Source organism: Rana temporaria, chromosome 3 (assembly GCF_905171775.1).
Source record: "Rana temporaria chromosome 3, aRanTem1.1, whole genome shotgun sequence".
NCBI lineage: Eukaryota > Metazoa > Chordata > Amphibia > Anura > Ranidae > Rana > Rana temporaria.
The window spans coordinates 59,775,588-59,792,179 of record NC_053491.1 but is presented as its reverse complement, the minus strand read 5'-3'; the positions used below and the strand labels follow the sequence as shown (position 1 = coordinate 59,792,179).

The following is a 16,592-nucleotide window of genomic DNA, read 5'->3' as shown; positions in this document are numbered from 1 at the left end:
TATGGGGCGGACCGCACCATGTGTCACACATTAGGGGGGTGTCTCAGGCGGCTCCCTCATCCTCCCCTGTATGAAACAATGAGAGTGGGCTTGGTAGTGCAGCGGCGATGTTATATGTTGACAGTGCAAGGAGAGCTCAGGCAGACTGACACTACTGTGCACCTCACTCTGTTAAATTCTTACAGCTCCGTGAGAACTCCCCCCCCTACAGGAATGGAAGAGGCTGCATAGGCTCAGCCTCCTCCCTCCCCTCTGTGTCCTGTCCATGCTCCGTGCAGCCCGTGCTCAGCAGTGTGTCTGAAAGGAACGTGTGGGCGGGAACATTCGAGCAAGTAGCTGATAGCTAAAGAGCCTGGAGACAGAACTAGTGTGAGACTGGGGACATCCCAAAACATAAAGTGAGTTATCAGACTCTGCCCTCTCTCCCAAATCCTTCACCCCCCCCCCTCTTTCCTCTGTTGTCCTCCAGCAGAGCCTTTCATTAACCCTATGCTGACAGTTGGCCCATTCCTTTAGCCAGGCTTTTCACTACTGTGTGATCATAGACATTGCATGTGATTCGCCCTGCATTTCTGTGCATATCACATGCGATGTCTGTGCGATGCGAATTCAGCCATACAAACTGTATGGCTGAAATCGCATTTGCACCAAAACCTTTTTTTGGTCTGCACTGGAATCGGATTGGATGGGTGTTTACACCTATGCAATACGATTCCTGCACCATTTCACAATTCTCACTGCGATCTGCCAACCGATCTGGGGGTGTCATTCATTTACATTGACACCAGTAGCAGTTTGCAAAGGACAGCGTGAACGGTCGACATGCAATGCAGGAATCGCACTGATTCCTGCATCGCATATATGTAAACCAGCACTCAAGTGGATTTACACTGATGCGTTACGGTAAAGTTGCAGTGCTGGTGTATACGCAGTTTTCCTGCTTTTACCTCAATTTTCACTACAGTCCCACAGACTTCTATTGGGTTACACATTTTTGCAACATTTTCTGAAAGCGCACCAACTGTCCTCCTTACTGCGTCTTTGGTGTGCTTTCAGAAAACACCGTAAAATTACACAAGCTAATAGAAGTCTGTGGGGCTGCAGCTAAAAATGGGGATTAAATGCAGAAAAACTGTGTATACCCCAGCACTGCGACAAACTCCAGGACACCAGTGTGAACCCAAAGGCTTCAGGGTGCTGTGTAATGTAAAGGGGTCCAGAGTTGCAGGGTGCTGTGTAATGTAAATGGGTCCAGAGGGTGCTGTGTAATGTAAATGGGTCCAGAGGGTGCTGTGTAATGTAAATGGGTCCAGAGGGTGCTGTGTAATGTAAAGGGGTCCAGAGGGTGCTGTGTAATGTATAGGGGTCTAGAGGGTGCTGTGTAATGTAAAGGGGTCCAGAGGGTGCTGTGTAATGTATAGGGGTCCAGAGGGTGCTGTGTAATGTATAGGGGTCCAGAGGGTGCTGTGTAATGTATAGGGGTCCAGAGGGTGCTGTGTAATGTAAATGGGTCCAGAGGGTGCTGTGTAATGTAAAGGGGTCCAGAGGGTGCTGTGTAATGTATAGGGGTCTAGAGGGTGCTGTGTAATGTAAAGGGGTCCAGAGGGTGCTGTGTAATGTATAGGGGTCCAGAGGGTGCTGTGTAATGTATAGGGGTCCAGAGGGTGCTGTGTAATGTATAGGGGTCCAGAGGGTGCTGTGTAATGTAAAGGGGTCCAGAGGGTGCTGTGTAATGTAAAGGGGTCCAGAGGGTGCTGTGTAATGTAAAGGGGTCCAGAGGGTGCTGTGTAATGTAAAGGGGTCAAGAGGGTGCTGTGTAATGTAAAGGGGTCCAGAGGGTGCTGTGTAATGTAAAGGGGTCCAGAGGGTGCTGTGTAATGTAAAGGGGTCCAGAGGGTGCTGTGTAATGTAAAGGGGTCCAGAGGGTGCTGTGTAATGTAAAGGGGCCCAGAGGTGCAGGGTGCTGTGTAATGTAAAGGGGCCCAGAGGTGCAGGGTGCTGTGTAATGTAAAGGGGCCCAGAGGTGCAGGGTGCTGTGTAGTGTAAAGGGATCCAGCAGAGGTGCAGGGGGGTTTGTAATTTAAATGGGTCCAGGAGATGCAGAGGGTTTTGTAATGTAAAGGGGTCCAGTTGTGGAGAGGGGGTACACAATAGTGACAGAGATTGAAGGATGCAGGGGGCACAGTGGGGGGGGGTGCCAGATATAGGAGTCGCCCCGGGTGCCAAATGCTCTAGGTACGCCCCTGGCCTCTATGAGAGATGAGGAAGCTGGAGGCAGACATGTTATGTGTGTGTGCTTGCGCGCCATCTAGCGGGCAACGATAAGAGTGCAGGCTCAGGGTGACAGCAGTAAAGGACAGTCAGTAGGGTCGCTCGGGGTGAATGAAGTATCCTCCCCTCACAGGGCACTCGCTTCTACAGCAGGTGAGTGGGCTGACCGACAAAATGGTGGCGCTTTGCCTCCTCTGTCCCCTGTTAGTCGTACTGGCCCCAGTGGTGACCCGGCCGGCTGTACAGCTCTCAGTAGCGGGCAGCAGGTTCAGGAGAGAAGCCGGCTGTTTACTTCCTGGGAGGAGCAGAACAGATATGCGGCTTCCTCTGTATAGGCCGAAGCCCCAAGCTTTCCTAGAGTGCTGCCCAGGCAGGAGGCTCGGGGGCCTGGGGAGGGAGAGAAGGTTTTTTTGGCGGAATACAATCGATACATGGATTTCTCTGAGGGCCATTTATTTTTCTTTCAATAAATTTGTATTGAGATTATAAATAGGGTTACAGCAATTACATAAGCGTCAAAGATAACAATTGCCCCAAGGGGCGAGGGTCATTTATTTGATTTTACACATACAGTATTTTTGCATATTAATGTTATTCATCAGCATAGTTGTTGGTGGGAATTTGGTGTTATAAAGGCCTACTCAATAAAGAGAGAATTGCAGGGAATTGTGATGATAATTTTAAACTTTAAGCAGAAGTAGTGCAGCTGAATGGGAGAATTATTCCAACTCTGCTACATTGGTCTTAAGTTTGAAATTCCCGTTTCAATTTCCTGTAATTCTCTCTTTATTGAGTAGACCCTATAATCTGATAAGTAGGCGAAGATTATGCGGAGTGGGTGGAGCTTCGGGGAAGTGAGTGTGGTAATTAATTAAAAGCTGTGCTGCAAAGTGTCCCTGGAAATCTTTTTCAAATGTTGGCAACTATGATACATGTGAACCAGCCAGGCCCAAAATAAGCTGGAGGGGGGCCCAAAAAAAATGTTTGCCCAGGGCCCAAACCATATTAAAGACGGCCCTGGTAGTGCTTCTCAAAAGAGATTCCATATTTGTTGTCACCAATATGTAAAAGGCTCAAGGAAACTGAGCCAGCTTACTAATTCTTAGATCTGATGGCTGCAATAGCTTTCTTTCTTTCTTTCTTTGATTTACACCTGGTGATATGGGCAGTAAATCTGTTGTTTTTCAACAAAATAAGCTCTCCTGCAGATGCCGCAGTTACAAGGATTGGACAAACCATTTATTGCTCATAAAGATGGAATTTGGCTTAAATTTGTTAGTGAATCTAAACTGTTCTAACGCTCTTTTTCCCCTAGACTGACATCCAGAATGGGAGCACTCTATTACAAGAGGTGTGTTACTGGCCAGATCACCAGATGAAAATGGAGGAAGAAAGACTAAAAAAATAAAACGAATACAGCAATACAACCACATCTAATGATTGGTAAGCTGCAATATATTACATTTTTGGTTTTGGGTTTAATACCACTTAAAAAGCTAAGCATTATTATTCTACTATACCATTTTGACAGTGTGATCGTCACCTGGCTGCTGTCCAAACAACTTGAGGTTCAAGTCTTACACTTTCCAAGCCAATCACTGGTTTCCTGCCTCTCCAGGGCTTCAGCACATTTTCATGAAAGAGCTGATAAGGTTTCCCCTTTGGTTAGTGAACTCTGTAATTCACCTCTCCCACTTTAGCCAGGATCTCAAATGGATCTTTCCATTTGGTCAGAAACTTACTTTCCAATGTTTAATCAGCAATGCCACTCAATCTACCACTTGGAAGGGCCTTACTTTGGCTGACCTATTAAAAACCCAGCAATGTACCTCCTAAGCTCTCTGCAAATGTTTCTTTACCAGTGGTATCACAATTTCAATCCTTTGCTGTATTTGGGAGATGTCCTCTAGAACTCTCTTGTGAAGGGTGCGCTCACTCTTCTATACTTCTTTTACTAGTTCAAGCAATCTCTAGGGTCTCCACCCATATATTAGTTCAAAGGGCAAGAACGCCATGGAAGACTGAGGCATCTCACATATGGCAAACAAGAGTGCTGGCAAAAGGCAGCCCCAATCTTTCCCATTCTTCTGTACTTCCTACTTAAAGAGGAAGTAAAGCATTCCTCTTTAATTGTACCTACAGGTAAGCCTATAGTAAGGATTACCTGTATGTACTGTAAATATCTCCTAAACTTTCACCGTCATTTAGGAGATATTTACATATATGCTGCTGCCGACGTCATCGTGCATGAACATTGAAGAAAGGGCCCACTTGTGCCATTTCTTCAGGACCCTTGCCATGATCGGCGGGATGCACGCGGGAGTGACATCATTCCGGCTCCACTCAATCGTAGCGCAGGATCCACAAACCCGGAAGTAACTCTGGGAAAGATGACGGCCGTGGGAGCTGAGTGCGGGCGGCACTGCAGGGCATCATTCTAAGGTATTCATTTTTTTCTGAGGTTTACAACCTCTTTAAGCATTACTTTTCGGGTCTTGCTGAAAAGTCTTCAAACTGAATTTCAAATTACAGGCAGAGGCATCAAGGGGCAGCGGCAACACCAGAGAATTATCTGACAGGTGGGACACAATACACAGTATTTCCTTACTCCAGTGTACAGCCCTGGCCAGTAGAACCTCCGCTTTCTCATTCCCCCTCAAACATCATTATGTCTCAGATACAGGACAATCCATCCCTTTGGTTGAGTCATCCACAGTCGTTCAACAATTTTTTTATGAACCCTAGTGACCTAATAAAGGAGGTTATTATTGACTTCAAAATAAGGCTACAGCTCGTGTGCACCAGGCTCCTGCAGAACCCCATGTATGGCAAAAACTTGATCTCCAATGTAAAGTGCCACATTTTAGCAATGCCAAATTCCTTCTTGGACACATCCAGATCAGGGGGGCAGAACTAGATGTGGCCTCCTCAGCATCTACCCACTAGAATGACCTATAATGTGGAAGTCTCCTACCTCTCATAGAGCAGATTGGTTTCAGAACTGTGCTTTCCAGTGCCAGCAATCTTTCCATTTTGGGCTGGGTGAACAGACCCTCCATCATATTCAATTTAACATAAGTCATCATTTGGCATAGCTATAACAACATCCACTGATCGTTGAATATCTGATCTAACCATCTTGTCAGATTCCTTTAATGATTGGAGGAGGTGGGCAGGAAGGGCAGGCGTAGTCAGTACTCCTGACAAGTGCCTGTCATAGGTCCAGCACTGGAATTATCCCCATAGCACTGGAAGGTTACAGCTGCAGGTTTTGGGTGCGGGGCATTTCCACTATTACAACCAGCACAAGGGACACTTCAGAATAAATGTAACACCACTTTTCCTGATTTTTTTAAATATTTTTTTTTCTAAACTTAGGCTTTCAAACAAGTCTTTAAGTTCTGGTGAGATTATTTAGCTATTTAGGCATCTTATAGAGTAATGCCTAGTACACACGATCGGTTTTCCCGTCTGGAAAACTGTTGTGTTTTCCTTTTGCCGGAAAAACCGGCCATGTGTATGCTCCTTAGCAGTTTTCCCGACAGGAAAACTGCAGTTTAAAAAATGAGAACATGTTCTCCCGTTATTTTCCCTGCAATTTTCCTATGGGAAACACTGCGAGGGAGCATACACACAGCCGGTTTTCCCGACCAAATCTCTCCTGGCAGTTTTTCTGTCGGGAAAACCGGCCGTGTGTACAGGGGAAAAGGGACCGAGCCGGTTCTCGGTTTTCCCCTCGGTTTTCCCGGTGGTCTTTTGACTGTTAGGAAAACCGATCGTGTATACTAGGCAAAAAACTCTGGTTCTAATGGTGGCAGTAGCATGAAATGCTCCAGATCAATATTCAGTCAGTTTGGAATTTACCAGAACTTTCTGTTACAAACTTTGATTTACAATGGATTGAATTTATTCTAGAAGAGAGCTAAAACTAGCAAGGACGTTCACGTCCAATGACACTAATCATGCCATTCCATGTAGTGGTTTAAACTCAAGAACATGATCACCAATGGCCTCCACCCAACCGGACAGGGTGAATACCTACACAAACAACACATGTCTGCTTGTTTTTTCAAAATTATGTTAAAGCTACCATGAAGCATACTTTGTACCTTCAAAATGTTAAATATATTGTGTAATTCAACAATAACAATATTGTATTGTAACAATAAAAATTCTTCCGCACAGAAGAAACCACAAGGTCAGAGTGGTAAACCCTTTAATTTTTTACAGGCTTTATTCAAGCTGACTAAATTGTTGTATTACTCATGATGGATTCCTCATACCTCTGCATTCTGTCCTAGTTGATGTACTCTGGAATCCAGCATAACACTGACAGATGTACGATCCCTGTGTATTTACACAGTCTGCATGTAGGCAAGGATTTCTTTCACACTCGTCAACATCTATAATTCAGAGAAAGAGAAGATATTAAACATCAACCAGAGGAAATATAAGTAAATGTATTTTAACTATCAGCCTGTAACAGAAAACACATGTTTTTGTTTTTTTTTGTTTATCAGAAGCATATTAAATAAAAAAAATAACAGCATGTTGTAATAATGTTATTGGTAGAGTGCTAGATTTAGCACTTTTTATCTCTTAATATTTCTGCACCCCCATCCTTTATTTTATGATTTGTTGATGATTTTTCTTTTACATTCTATGATTTATTTTTTTCTCCCAGTAAAAATGGTTTTGCTCTCCCAATCCAGTGCTCTATGCTGGAACAGACTTGTAATGCAGAGGAAGAGAGCAGGCATGTTTGACTGGCTCTGATACTGAGCTCTGATCATTGAGTGTGCTGGGTATAACTTGAACAGCACATTCATATTTAGATTTACTAAAACTGGAGAGTACAAAATCTGGTGCAGCTCTGCATAGAAGGTTTTTGTGTCAAAATGTAATTGCACAAGTTAGAAGCTGATTGGCTACCATGCAGGGCTGCACCGGATGTGTCACTCTCCAGTGTTAGTAAATCAATCCCATTATGTTGTAACAGGAAAGTTAAGACCATAAAAATTGAGATTGCTAGTAAAATGTTAATCTGACTGCTTTACCATTTGTTTATTTATGTTTTGCTTTTTAACTGATATTAAATCCAGTATGGAGCTTCTTTATCTTTTAATCCTTGCCTATGTTCCAGTTTAAGCTGGTGCCATGATCAATACTCCAGATTTCTTGTTTCAAGGTGGCTCCTTGCTTGCAGTATCCTACGAAGCCAACCATGTTTATAGGGGGTTGTGTCTCTCTACACTGTGTACATCAATAGAAACACACAGCCCCATGGCCTAGGTGGGCACCAAAGATTTAAGTTAAAGAAAATCCCAAATTTTGGATTTGCATACTCCAAAAAAGTAATAAAGGTAAATATTCCAACAGGGAACACTAGTTCTGGTGATCCCCAGGAGATTCCCTTTAATTTGAAGGGATCCCCTCTCACTCCCTGTTTTGGTTATGCGACAGGAAGTGATGGTAAATCTCCCCATTGGGACAAAGAGGGGAAAAATAAAGCTTACAAGGAATATAACCCTCTACTATATGCAAATTTAAAAAAGTTTTGCCTATAGTTCTACTTTTCCTGTGGAGACCAGAACCTCAAGGAAGCAGCAATGAGAGAGCAGGGGCCAACAGTATTGTAAGTTGTAAACTGCAATTGCCGGGGGAAGAATTTTAACAAACAGTTTACTGGGGAATGTTTCTTTATCATGCTCAGTATGGTGAACTGAAAACACAGAGGGTTTAAAGCAGAGTTCCATCCAAAAGTGGAACTCTCCCTTATACGCTTCCCCCTCTGGTGCCACATTTTGCACCTTTCAGGGGGGTGGGGGGAACAGGGACCTGTTTTTGACAGGTCCCCTTCCCCACTTCCAGAGACGGGCCACGGCCCGATCTCCAGGAAGTTCGCCCTCCCTCCTCCTTCCCCCGCCGGTGGGCCAATTAGAAAGCGCAGCTTGCTTCATGCATGAGCAGGCTTCACTACCGGGTTCCCTTACCAGGAATGGCGGTGGCAGCACCCGGGAGTTGATCCGAACATCGGCTTGGGTACTGACATCGCGGGCAGGTAAGTGCCCTATTATTTAAAGGGGTTGTAAAGGTTTGTAGGGATGTAGTCCTAAGGGAGGGGGCGAGCACGCTGACTAACCCCCAGCTATAATTGCTCGGATGATGGGGGAAAGCTTACTGAGGAGGAACAGTAAGTGAGAAATTCAGTCAAAGAAAAAAAACATTTAGAAGGGAAATCGAAGGAAAACGTAAGTGAACCAACAATGCACTAGCTTATAGCAACCTATTTAGAAAATAAAAAAAGACCTGTACAACCCCTTTAAAGTCAGCAGCTACAGTATTTGTAGCTGCTGACTTTTATCTTTTTTCACCCAGGCTGGACCTCCTCTTTAAAGGGGTTGTAAAGGCAGAAGGTTTTTTATCTTTATACATTCTATGCATTAAGATAAAAAAAACTTCTGTGTGCATCTCTATCCAGCGATGTCCCTCGACCGTACGGGACTTTTCCTCCTGATTGGCTGAGACTCCAGCTGCTGTCAATCAAACCCAGTTAGTCAATCAGGAGAGAGAGAGGGTGGAGCTGTACGTCAGCTCCGTGTCTGAATGGACACACAAATCTGCAGCTTGGCTCGGGTGCCCCCATAGCAAGCTGCTTGCTGTGGGGACACTCAGCAGGAGGGAGGGGCCAGGAGCTCAGGCGAGGGACACGAGAAGAGGAGGATCTGGGCTGCTCTGTACAAATCCACTGCACAGAGCAGGTAAGTAAGTATGTTCCCTTCCACAGGCGGTGGTCTCAGCCGGGGGCATCGATGGGTTCAAGAAACTATTAGATAAGCACCTGAACGACCACAACATACAGGGATATACAATGTAATACTGACATATAATCACACACATAGGTTGGACTTGATAGTCTTTTTTCAACCTCAACCAACTATGTATCTATGTAACTATGGGGTAGATTCACATAGAATGGCGTATGTTTGTGCGTATCCTATTTACGTTACACCTCCGCAACTTTTACAGGCAAGTGCCGTATTCTCAAAAAAAGTTGCGGCGGCGTAGCGTAAATAGGCCGGCGTAAGCACGCCTAATTCAAATTGTGAAGAGGTGGGCGTGTGTTATGTAAATTAACCCTGACCCGACGTGATTGACGTTTTCACGAACGGCGCATGAGCCGTCCGTGGAATTTCCCAGTGTGCATTGCTCCAAAGTACGCCGTAAGGACGTCATTGGTTTCGACGTGAACGTAAATGACGTCCAGCCCCATTCACGGACGAATTACGCAAACGACGTAAAAAATTCAAAATTCGACGCGGAAACGACAGCCATACTTAACATTGGTATGCCGCATTTACGCCACCATATAGCAGGGGTAACTTTACGCCGGGAAAAGCCTAACGTAAACGGCGTATCTGTACTGCGTCGGCCGGGCGTATGTTTGTGAATTCGCGTATCTAGCTGATTTACATATTTCTAAGCGTAAATCAGCGTACACGCCCCTAGCGGCCAGCTTAAATATGCAGTTACGATCCGACGGCGTAAGAGACGTCGGATCTAAGGGAAATCTATGTGTAACTGATTCTAAGAATCAGGCGCATAGATACGACCGGCCAGACTCAGAGATACGACGGCGTATCTGGAGATATGCCGTCGTATCTCTTTTGAGAATCTGGCCCTATGTTTATTATTTAAAAAAAAAACAAAAAAAAACGAGACTTTACAATCACTTTATTTACTGCTTGATTTAGAACACTGTCCTAACATTTATCCAGATTCAATGACCTTGACAGATGGCTGGATGAACATTCTGGGATTGATGTCCTATACTGCTTAATACAAAAAATTGCTAAATTCTGCTAACAATTTAATCTAAAAGCTAAAAACAAAGTGAACATTTTGCAGAAAATAAAAGTCAAAAGGAAGTGGACTACATATTTCTGAGACAACTGATAGCAAAGTAATTCCTTGAAATACAGTCAAGAAAGAATGCTAGTCCAAAGGATTACCATTCATCATTCCATGCATAGTAACAGATAGAACTGTATCATACCCAGAATTGGTCTTATGTGATGTCCTGCACTTACAAATCAGAGGTATCGCTGGTTCAAAGTAAATACTTAGTTGTATGGTTGACCTCATCTTATATTTATTAATTTAAAAAAAAAAAGTCAAGAATACATTAAGTGGTTTTTGAAAGTTAATTTTGCCTACAATCTGGAAAAAAGATCAAGAGTCAGCAAAGACTGTTGCTCATTCATAATTCTAGCCCTTAGGTAAACATGCTTTTCCAGTCAAACATCCTTCCTAAATCTGTTCTGCAGTGAATGTGCTCAGCAATGACATGTAGCTATGGGAGCTCTTAGCTAAACAAACAAGCCCTACAAGTGCCATGCTGCACTACTGCTCTATTAAATACTGTCATTGAAAAGCTGCTTGGTGCCGTGCTTTATATTCCAACCACATAAGCAATGCTAGGATTGCAATGAAATTGGTCTGTTTAGTTAAATACTAACATAAACACATATTTTATACTAAATGCTCATCGCTTTTAAAGCTGAACTCAAAGGAAAGGGAAAATGTTCCTTTGTAGTGGGGCTATCCCTGCACTGCAGGGGTTAAAGAATATGTAAACCCAACACTTCATATTCCTGATATGTGCCTGCTGTACCATGTACTTGTATGAGAAAGTATCCTTTTCTCTCTGTATTGCTTCCTTTGTGTGAAATCCCTGCCAGTCCTTTTGCTTTCTTAACCACATGCCGACCGCCGCACGCAGATATACGTTGGCAAAATGGCACGGGCAACCAAAAGGACGTATGTATACGTCCCCTTTAAGAAGCGGCATTGTGGACACACGAGCTCCGTGACTCTTACCGTGTGTCCCGCAGACTCAATGTCCGCGGACATACCCGCGATCGTGTCACAGTGAGGAAGAAATGGGAAATGCTGATGTAAACAAGCATCTCCCCGCTCTTCCTAGTGAGAGGACAGTGAACACAGCTTCCTGTATTTGGAAGTGGTGATCACTGTCCTGTCACACACAGCCCATCCCCCTTACAGTAAGAATTTCTCGTTAGGGCACACTTAACCCCCTACAGCACCACCTAGTGGTTACTGCCAGTGTCATTTTCACAGTACTCAGTGCATTTGTATAGCACTGATCGCTGGAAAAATTACAATGGTCCCAAAAATGTGTCAAAAGTGTCCGATGTGTCCACCATAATGTTGCAGTAATGATAAAAAAAACACCATTACTAGTAAAAAAAATATATTATTAAAAATGCCATAAAACTATCCCCTATTTTGTAAACGCTATAACTTTTGCGCAAACCAATCAATAAACGCTTATTGCAATTTTTTTTAACAAAAATATGTAAAAGAATACGTATTGCCCGAAACTGAGGAAATTTTTTTTTTATATATATATTTTTGGGGGATATTCATTATAGCAAAAATGAAAAAATATTGAATTTTTTTCAAAATTGTCGCTCTATTTTTGTTTATAGGGAAAAAAAATAAAACTGCAGAGGTGATCAAATACCACCAAAAGAAAGCTCAACTTGTGGGAAAAAAAGGACGTCAATTTTGTTTGGAGACCACGTCGCACGACCGCGCAGTTGTCAGTTAAAGCGACGCAGTGCCGAATCGCAAAAAGGTGGCCTGGTCTTTGACCAGCAAAATGGTCCGTTGCCTTCTATGCCTTCACAGTTTGCTTTGAGCCAGGACAGTTCACTTCCAGCTTGCACCCTACAGCAGAACCTGACAAATAGGACTAGGGTAGATTGAGAGGAGATCCCAGACTGCATTCAGGTTCACAGTATGAATGCATGTGAGTTAGGGACCTTAGATTGTAAGCTCCTTGGGGGTAGGGACTGATGTGAATGTACAATATATTTATCTAAAGTCCTGTAAAATTTGTTGCCACTATATAAATATCTGTAATAAATGGGAAGGCCGGCCGTAGGCGGGCCTGAATTTGTAGGAGGAGTCGGGGGGTTCATAAACCCGCCCTCCTTTCTCCTTCCCCACGGCCGGACCTTCTCGTTTGTGACGTGACGCCGGCGTGACGTCATCAGCAGCCGACGCATCGGCTCCACGCGGCGGAGAGGCGGCTTGTACGGATCCCAGCCTTCACGGCTCCTCGGCTCTTCGGCGCTCTCGGCCCCATCGAACGCCAACGACAGGTGCTCAGGGCTGTTCCCTCTCCTCGCTCGGCCGCTACGTGTCAGGTATCGAGGGGAGGTACTTCTCGGGCAGTGCTGTGTCTGTCATCAGCAAGGGGGGGGGGGGGGGTTCTGTGGCTCCCCGACGGTAGGGCAGGTGAGGAGACTGTGGGTGGGAGGGAGGGGGGGGGGTCCTGTGGCGCTCTGGCTGGGTCCTGTGGCTCTCTGGCTCTGGCTGCATGGAGATGAGGGGATCTTGGTTGGGAGGGGGGGGGGGGTTGTCTGTGGTGCTCTGACTGCCTGTTTAGTGAGGAGACCTGGGGGGGGGGGGCGCTGCTGTTCTCAGGGTAACCAGGGGTTTTTTTTTTTTTTTTCTGCAGTATTTTCCTCATTTGACGGTGGAGACCTTTTTTTCATCCTTAATTCATGCCTTTCATTCCCTGCGCAGGATGTTTTCTGTCAATGTACGCCATGTGGTTAAAAATTTCATACATGTGTCCCAGTTAGGGGTTATATCTTGATCCTCCGCATCCCTCCAAGCTGCAGCTGGTGAAAGTATTTTGCTGGGACTGAGCCCTATAGGGTGTCACTCTGAGGCCTGGTCTCCCGGGGGTGAACCACTCCAGGTGTACGAAGTACCTTTTCCAGGTAAGCCAGCCGAGCGCATGCGTTCGTACGTTGTTGATACGCCAATCGTGGCTCAGTTTACATTTTGTTTGTTATCTCTCTCAGCAAATATTGTCTGGTTGGTACATGTCCATCGTTTTCCTTCATGGCTTTCGTTTGTTTTTTCTCTTCTTTCTTTTTCTCTGCTCCAGGACTGTTTTCGTGCAGTCTCGTTTCACGTAAAGTTCAGGGGTCGTGTCAAAACCGTTGCAGTGAGTGTCAGGCATATCGTTCCTTTTGTGCAATTGTTCACACGCAGGGTGCGGGTTCCACGTCACTTAGCGGGCACGCAGGTGTCACCAGCAGAAGGGGGGGTGGGTTTCCGCAGGTTTGGGTGGGGGGGTGGAGTCGCACAGAGTAAGGGGGGGGGTCGTGGTTCCACTGGGTTGTCACCTTCCACAAACGGTGGGCTGGTACGGTTTGAGATGTCTCGTTCGTAATTGACTTGGTCAGTGGCAAGTTCTCCTCAACCGGCTGGTATGGGTCACCTTCTCCGTTTTTCATGCTTACGTGGCACTTCGCGGCACACTCGTTGTGCCTGGTTCGTCCAGGGGGGACTGACGCACTTCAGTCCTTTTACGTCTATTGTTACAGGTACCAGACGCAAGGTTCCTGTTAGGTGTGGGATTTCCGGTAAAGGTAAGCCGGGTTCCGGGAACTTAACCTGATCTGTCCACGGTCATCAAGGGTTTGCCTACCACTGAGGGTCGCCTAAATCGTTTAGGTTGCAACGGGTTGAGTTTCTTCGTTTTTAATTGACTTGAGCAGTGGCAAGTCTACTCACCCGTTCGGGTCCTCTTTTTCGTCACCCATAGTTACTCAGCAGCTCCTAAAGCGTGGGACCTGTCTCGTTTCAAGGTCCGAGAGGGGGGGGGCCTGAGTGTTTCGTTTTTAATTTGTCTGCGTCGGCAGATGGCTCGGCCCTCCCAGTGGAGGGGGAGGGGGGGGGGGGGTTTAGGTTTGTTCCGTTCCAGGTCAGGTGGGTTCAAGAGTGGGGAGGAGGGGGGGATTAGGCGGGGTTTTTTCTCATTGGTCTATGTAAGGCTCTATCACGGTGTTTGTCTTTTCATCAATTTTTTAGGACATGTCGCAAGCAGCGGATATCGAGGAGTTCGTCTCGGGTTCCCCTGCTTCAGCTAGGGGGTCGGTGAGGGGGTCAGATCGGGGCTCCACGCCTACCTTGAGAGCCTGGACCGTGCCAAGGTTGATCGCAGAGTTACGGCGCAGGGGCATTTCCCACCCGGCTTCGGCTCGCAAAGCTGAGCTGTTCAGACTTTTGTTCCCCTCCCCGGCCAGCACAGACAGCGCGGAACAGGTCACTCTGCGGGCCATGGCCGCATCCTTGACGCAAATCCATTCCACCCTCAACTCCCTAGCGGGCTCGTTTCAGGACTTGAGGGCCAGGGTGGAAGTGCTGGAGGCCAGCCCAGTTCCTGCCCCAGTGGTCCCGGCTGTTCCGGAGGTCCTGGTAGTCCCTGAGGCTCCCTTGATTCCTGGGCCTCCGCTATCAGGTACTAGTCCCGGTGTCCCTTCTGTCACCCCAGCGCATTTCATCCCGGCAGGCATCAGGAAGGACATCCTTGATGGGAAGGACGTCAACCTGGCGTCCTTGTTGATAGCCACCCATGACATGGCTGACAACAAGTCCTACGCCTGTGGGGACGTTTCTGTGATCATCAAAGCCAGGGATCATAGACTGAACCGGAAGCTTTCCATCCCCGAGTTCGTGCTAGCGTTCAGCTTGTTTAGGGATGTGGTCTGCTCTGCGAACCCCCTCAGAAGAGAAGAGTTGGACCACTATCTCTACGCTGTTGTAGAGTTGGGTCACAAATTCGGAGGCTCGGCGTTCTATGACTACCACCGTTCATTTTCCGCCAAAGCAGCCGCTTTGTGGGCCCAGCACCAGGTGGTGGCAGTTTGGAGCCGTGTGGATACGGAACTGTTCTGTCGCCATTTTGCGGGGTTAAGGTCACCAGTTTGCGCTACCTGCCAGTCATCTTCCCACACGGCTTATTGGTGCCCCAACTCTGAAGCTTCGGCCCTTCCGGGCGCTTCCAGAGCCTTCCCCGGGTCACTCCCAGCACCAGCGCAGGCACCCACTGTGGACAAGTTGGGCCGGCCTATTCAGTATTTGGGGAAATCCCCTATTTGCAACAACTTTAACCACGGGGTTTGCAACTACGGTCAGTGCCGGTTGCTACACATCTGTTCGGGATGTTTCAGGGCCCATCCGAAATCCACCTGTTCTCTGAGGTTGTCAAAGAATAGCTGACTAAGCCACATCAACGTTGGGTTGCTGCAGGACTGGCTGTCCTCCCACCCATCCACAGAGCTAGGCCCCTTTTTGGTGAAGGGTTTTACTCAGGGCTTTCACACCGGGTTCATTACCTTACCACTGCAGACCTTTGAATGCCCCAATCTCAGGTCATGTTGCGGGGACTTGAGGGCGGTGGACACCTTGCTACAGTCCGAACTGGACAAAGGTTTTGTCATTGGCCCTTTCGCTGTATCTCCTTTCCAGGCTTGGAGGGTCAACCCGTTGGGTCTGGTCAAGGGGAAATTCTCAAATAAACAAAGATTAATTTATGACTTGTCCGCCCCTCATTGCTCCGCTGTTCCCAGCCTCAATTCTTTAATTCCATCAGAGGAGTTTTCCCTTAAGTATGCGTCAATAGATCAGGCCATCCAGAGAGTCATCGAGGTAGGGCCAGGCGCCTGGCTGTCCAAGGCAGACATAGCGGACGCCTTCAAACTCCTCCCGATCACGCCGTCACTTTGGCAGTGGCACGGGATCAAGTGGAGAGAGTTGTATTATTTTGCCACTAGACTCACCTTCGGGTCCAAAAGTAGTCCTTGGCTTTTTGATGTGTTTGCCCAAGCGCTCGAGTGGATTCTGGTACACAAGGAGCGATGTCAGGCGGTCATCCATTACCTGGATGACTTCCTCCTCATCGAGAGTCCCCAGCGCACCCCTTTGGATTTGCAGAAACTAGTGGCTGTTTTTTCTGCGCTAAACGTGCCCCTGGCTACCAAAAAACTTGAGGGCCCAGCGTGGACTCTCACCTTTTTGGGGGTCATCTTGGACACTAAAGCCATGCAAGCCAGACTCCCGGCTGACAAACTCGCCAGGATCAGGGATTGTATTCATACCTTCTCGATCTCTCAGGTTTGCACCAGGGTGGAGTTGTTGTCTCTTCTGGGCATGTTAAACTTCGCCATGCGCGTCATCCCACAGGGTAGATCGTTCATTTCCAGGTTGTTAGCCTTGCTGCCGTCAGCACCAGATTCAGACTCACGGGTCAAACTAGACGCAGCCGCGTTGGCTGACCTCCGCATGTGGGACGATTTCCTCCGACATTGGAATGGGGTCGCCATGTTTATTCCTGGGGAGTCTTGCTCCTCTCCCCAGGTAGGAACTGACGCGGCGGCCACGGTGGGTTACGCTGCTATTTTTGGCACTCATTGGTTGGCAGGTCCGTGGCCGGA

At 46.8% G+C, this 16,592-nt stretch overlaps 1 protein-coding gene across 1 annotated transcript in view; it reads right to left on the bottom strand.

Moving 5' to 3' along the window:
• Positions 1 to 16,592, bottom strand: part of FBN1 (fibrillin 1) — a 359,844-nt gene that overhangs the window by 140,974 nt on the left and 202,278 nt on the right. Inside the window, exon 12 of the mRNA XM_040342652.1 lies at positions 6,555 to 6,674. Coding sequence (XP_040198586.1) covers positions 6,555 to 6,674 — 120 coding nt within the window. The remainder of the gene's footprint in view (positions 1 to 6,554; positions 6,675 to 16,592) is intronic.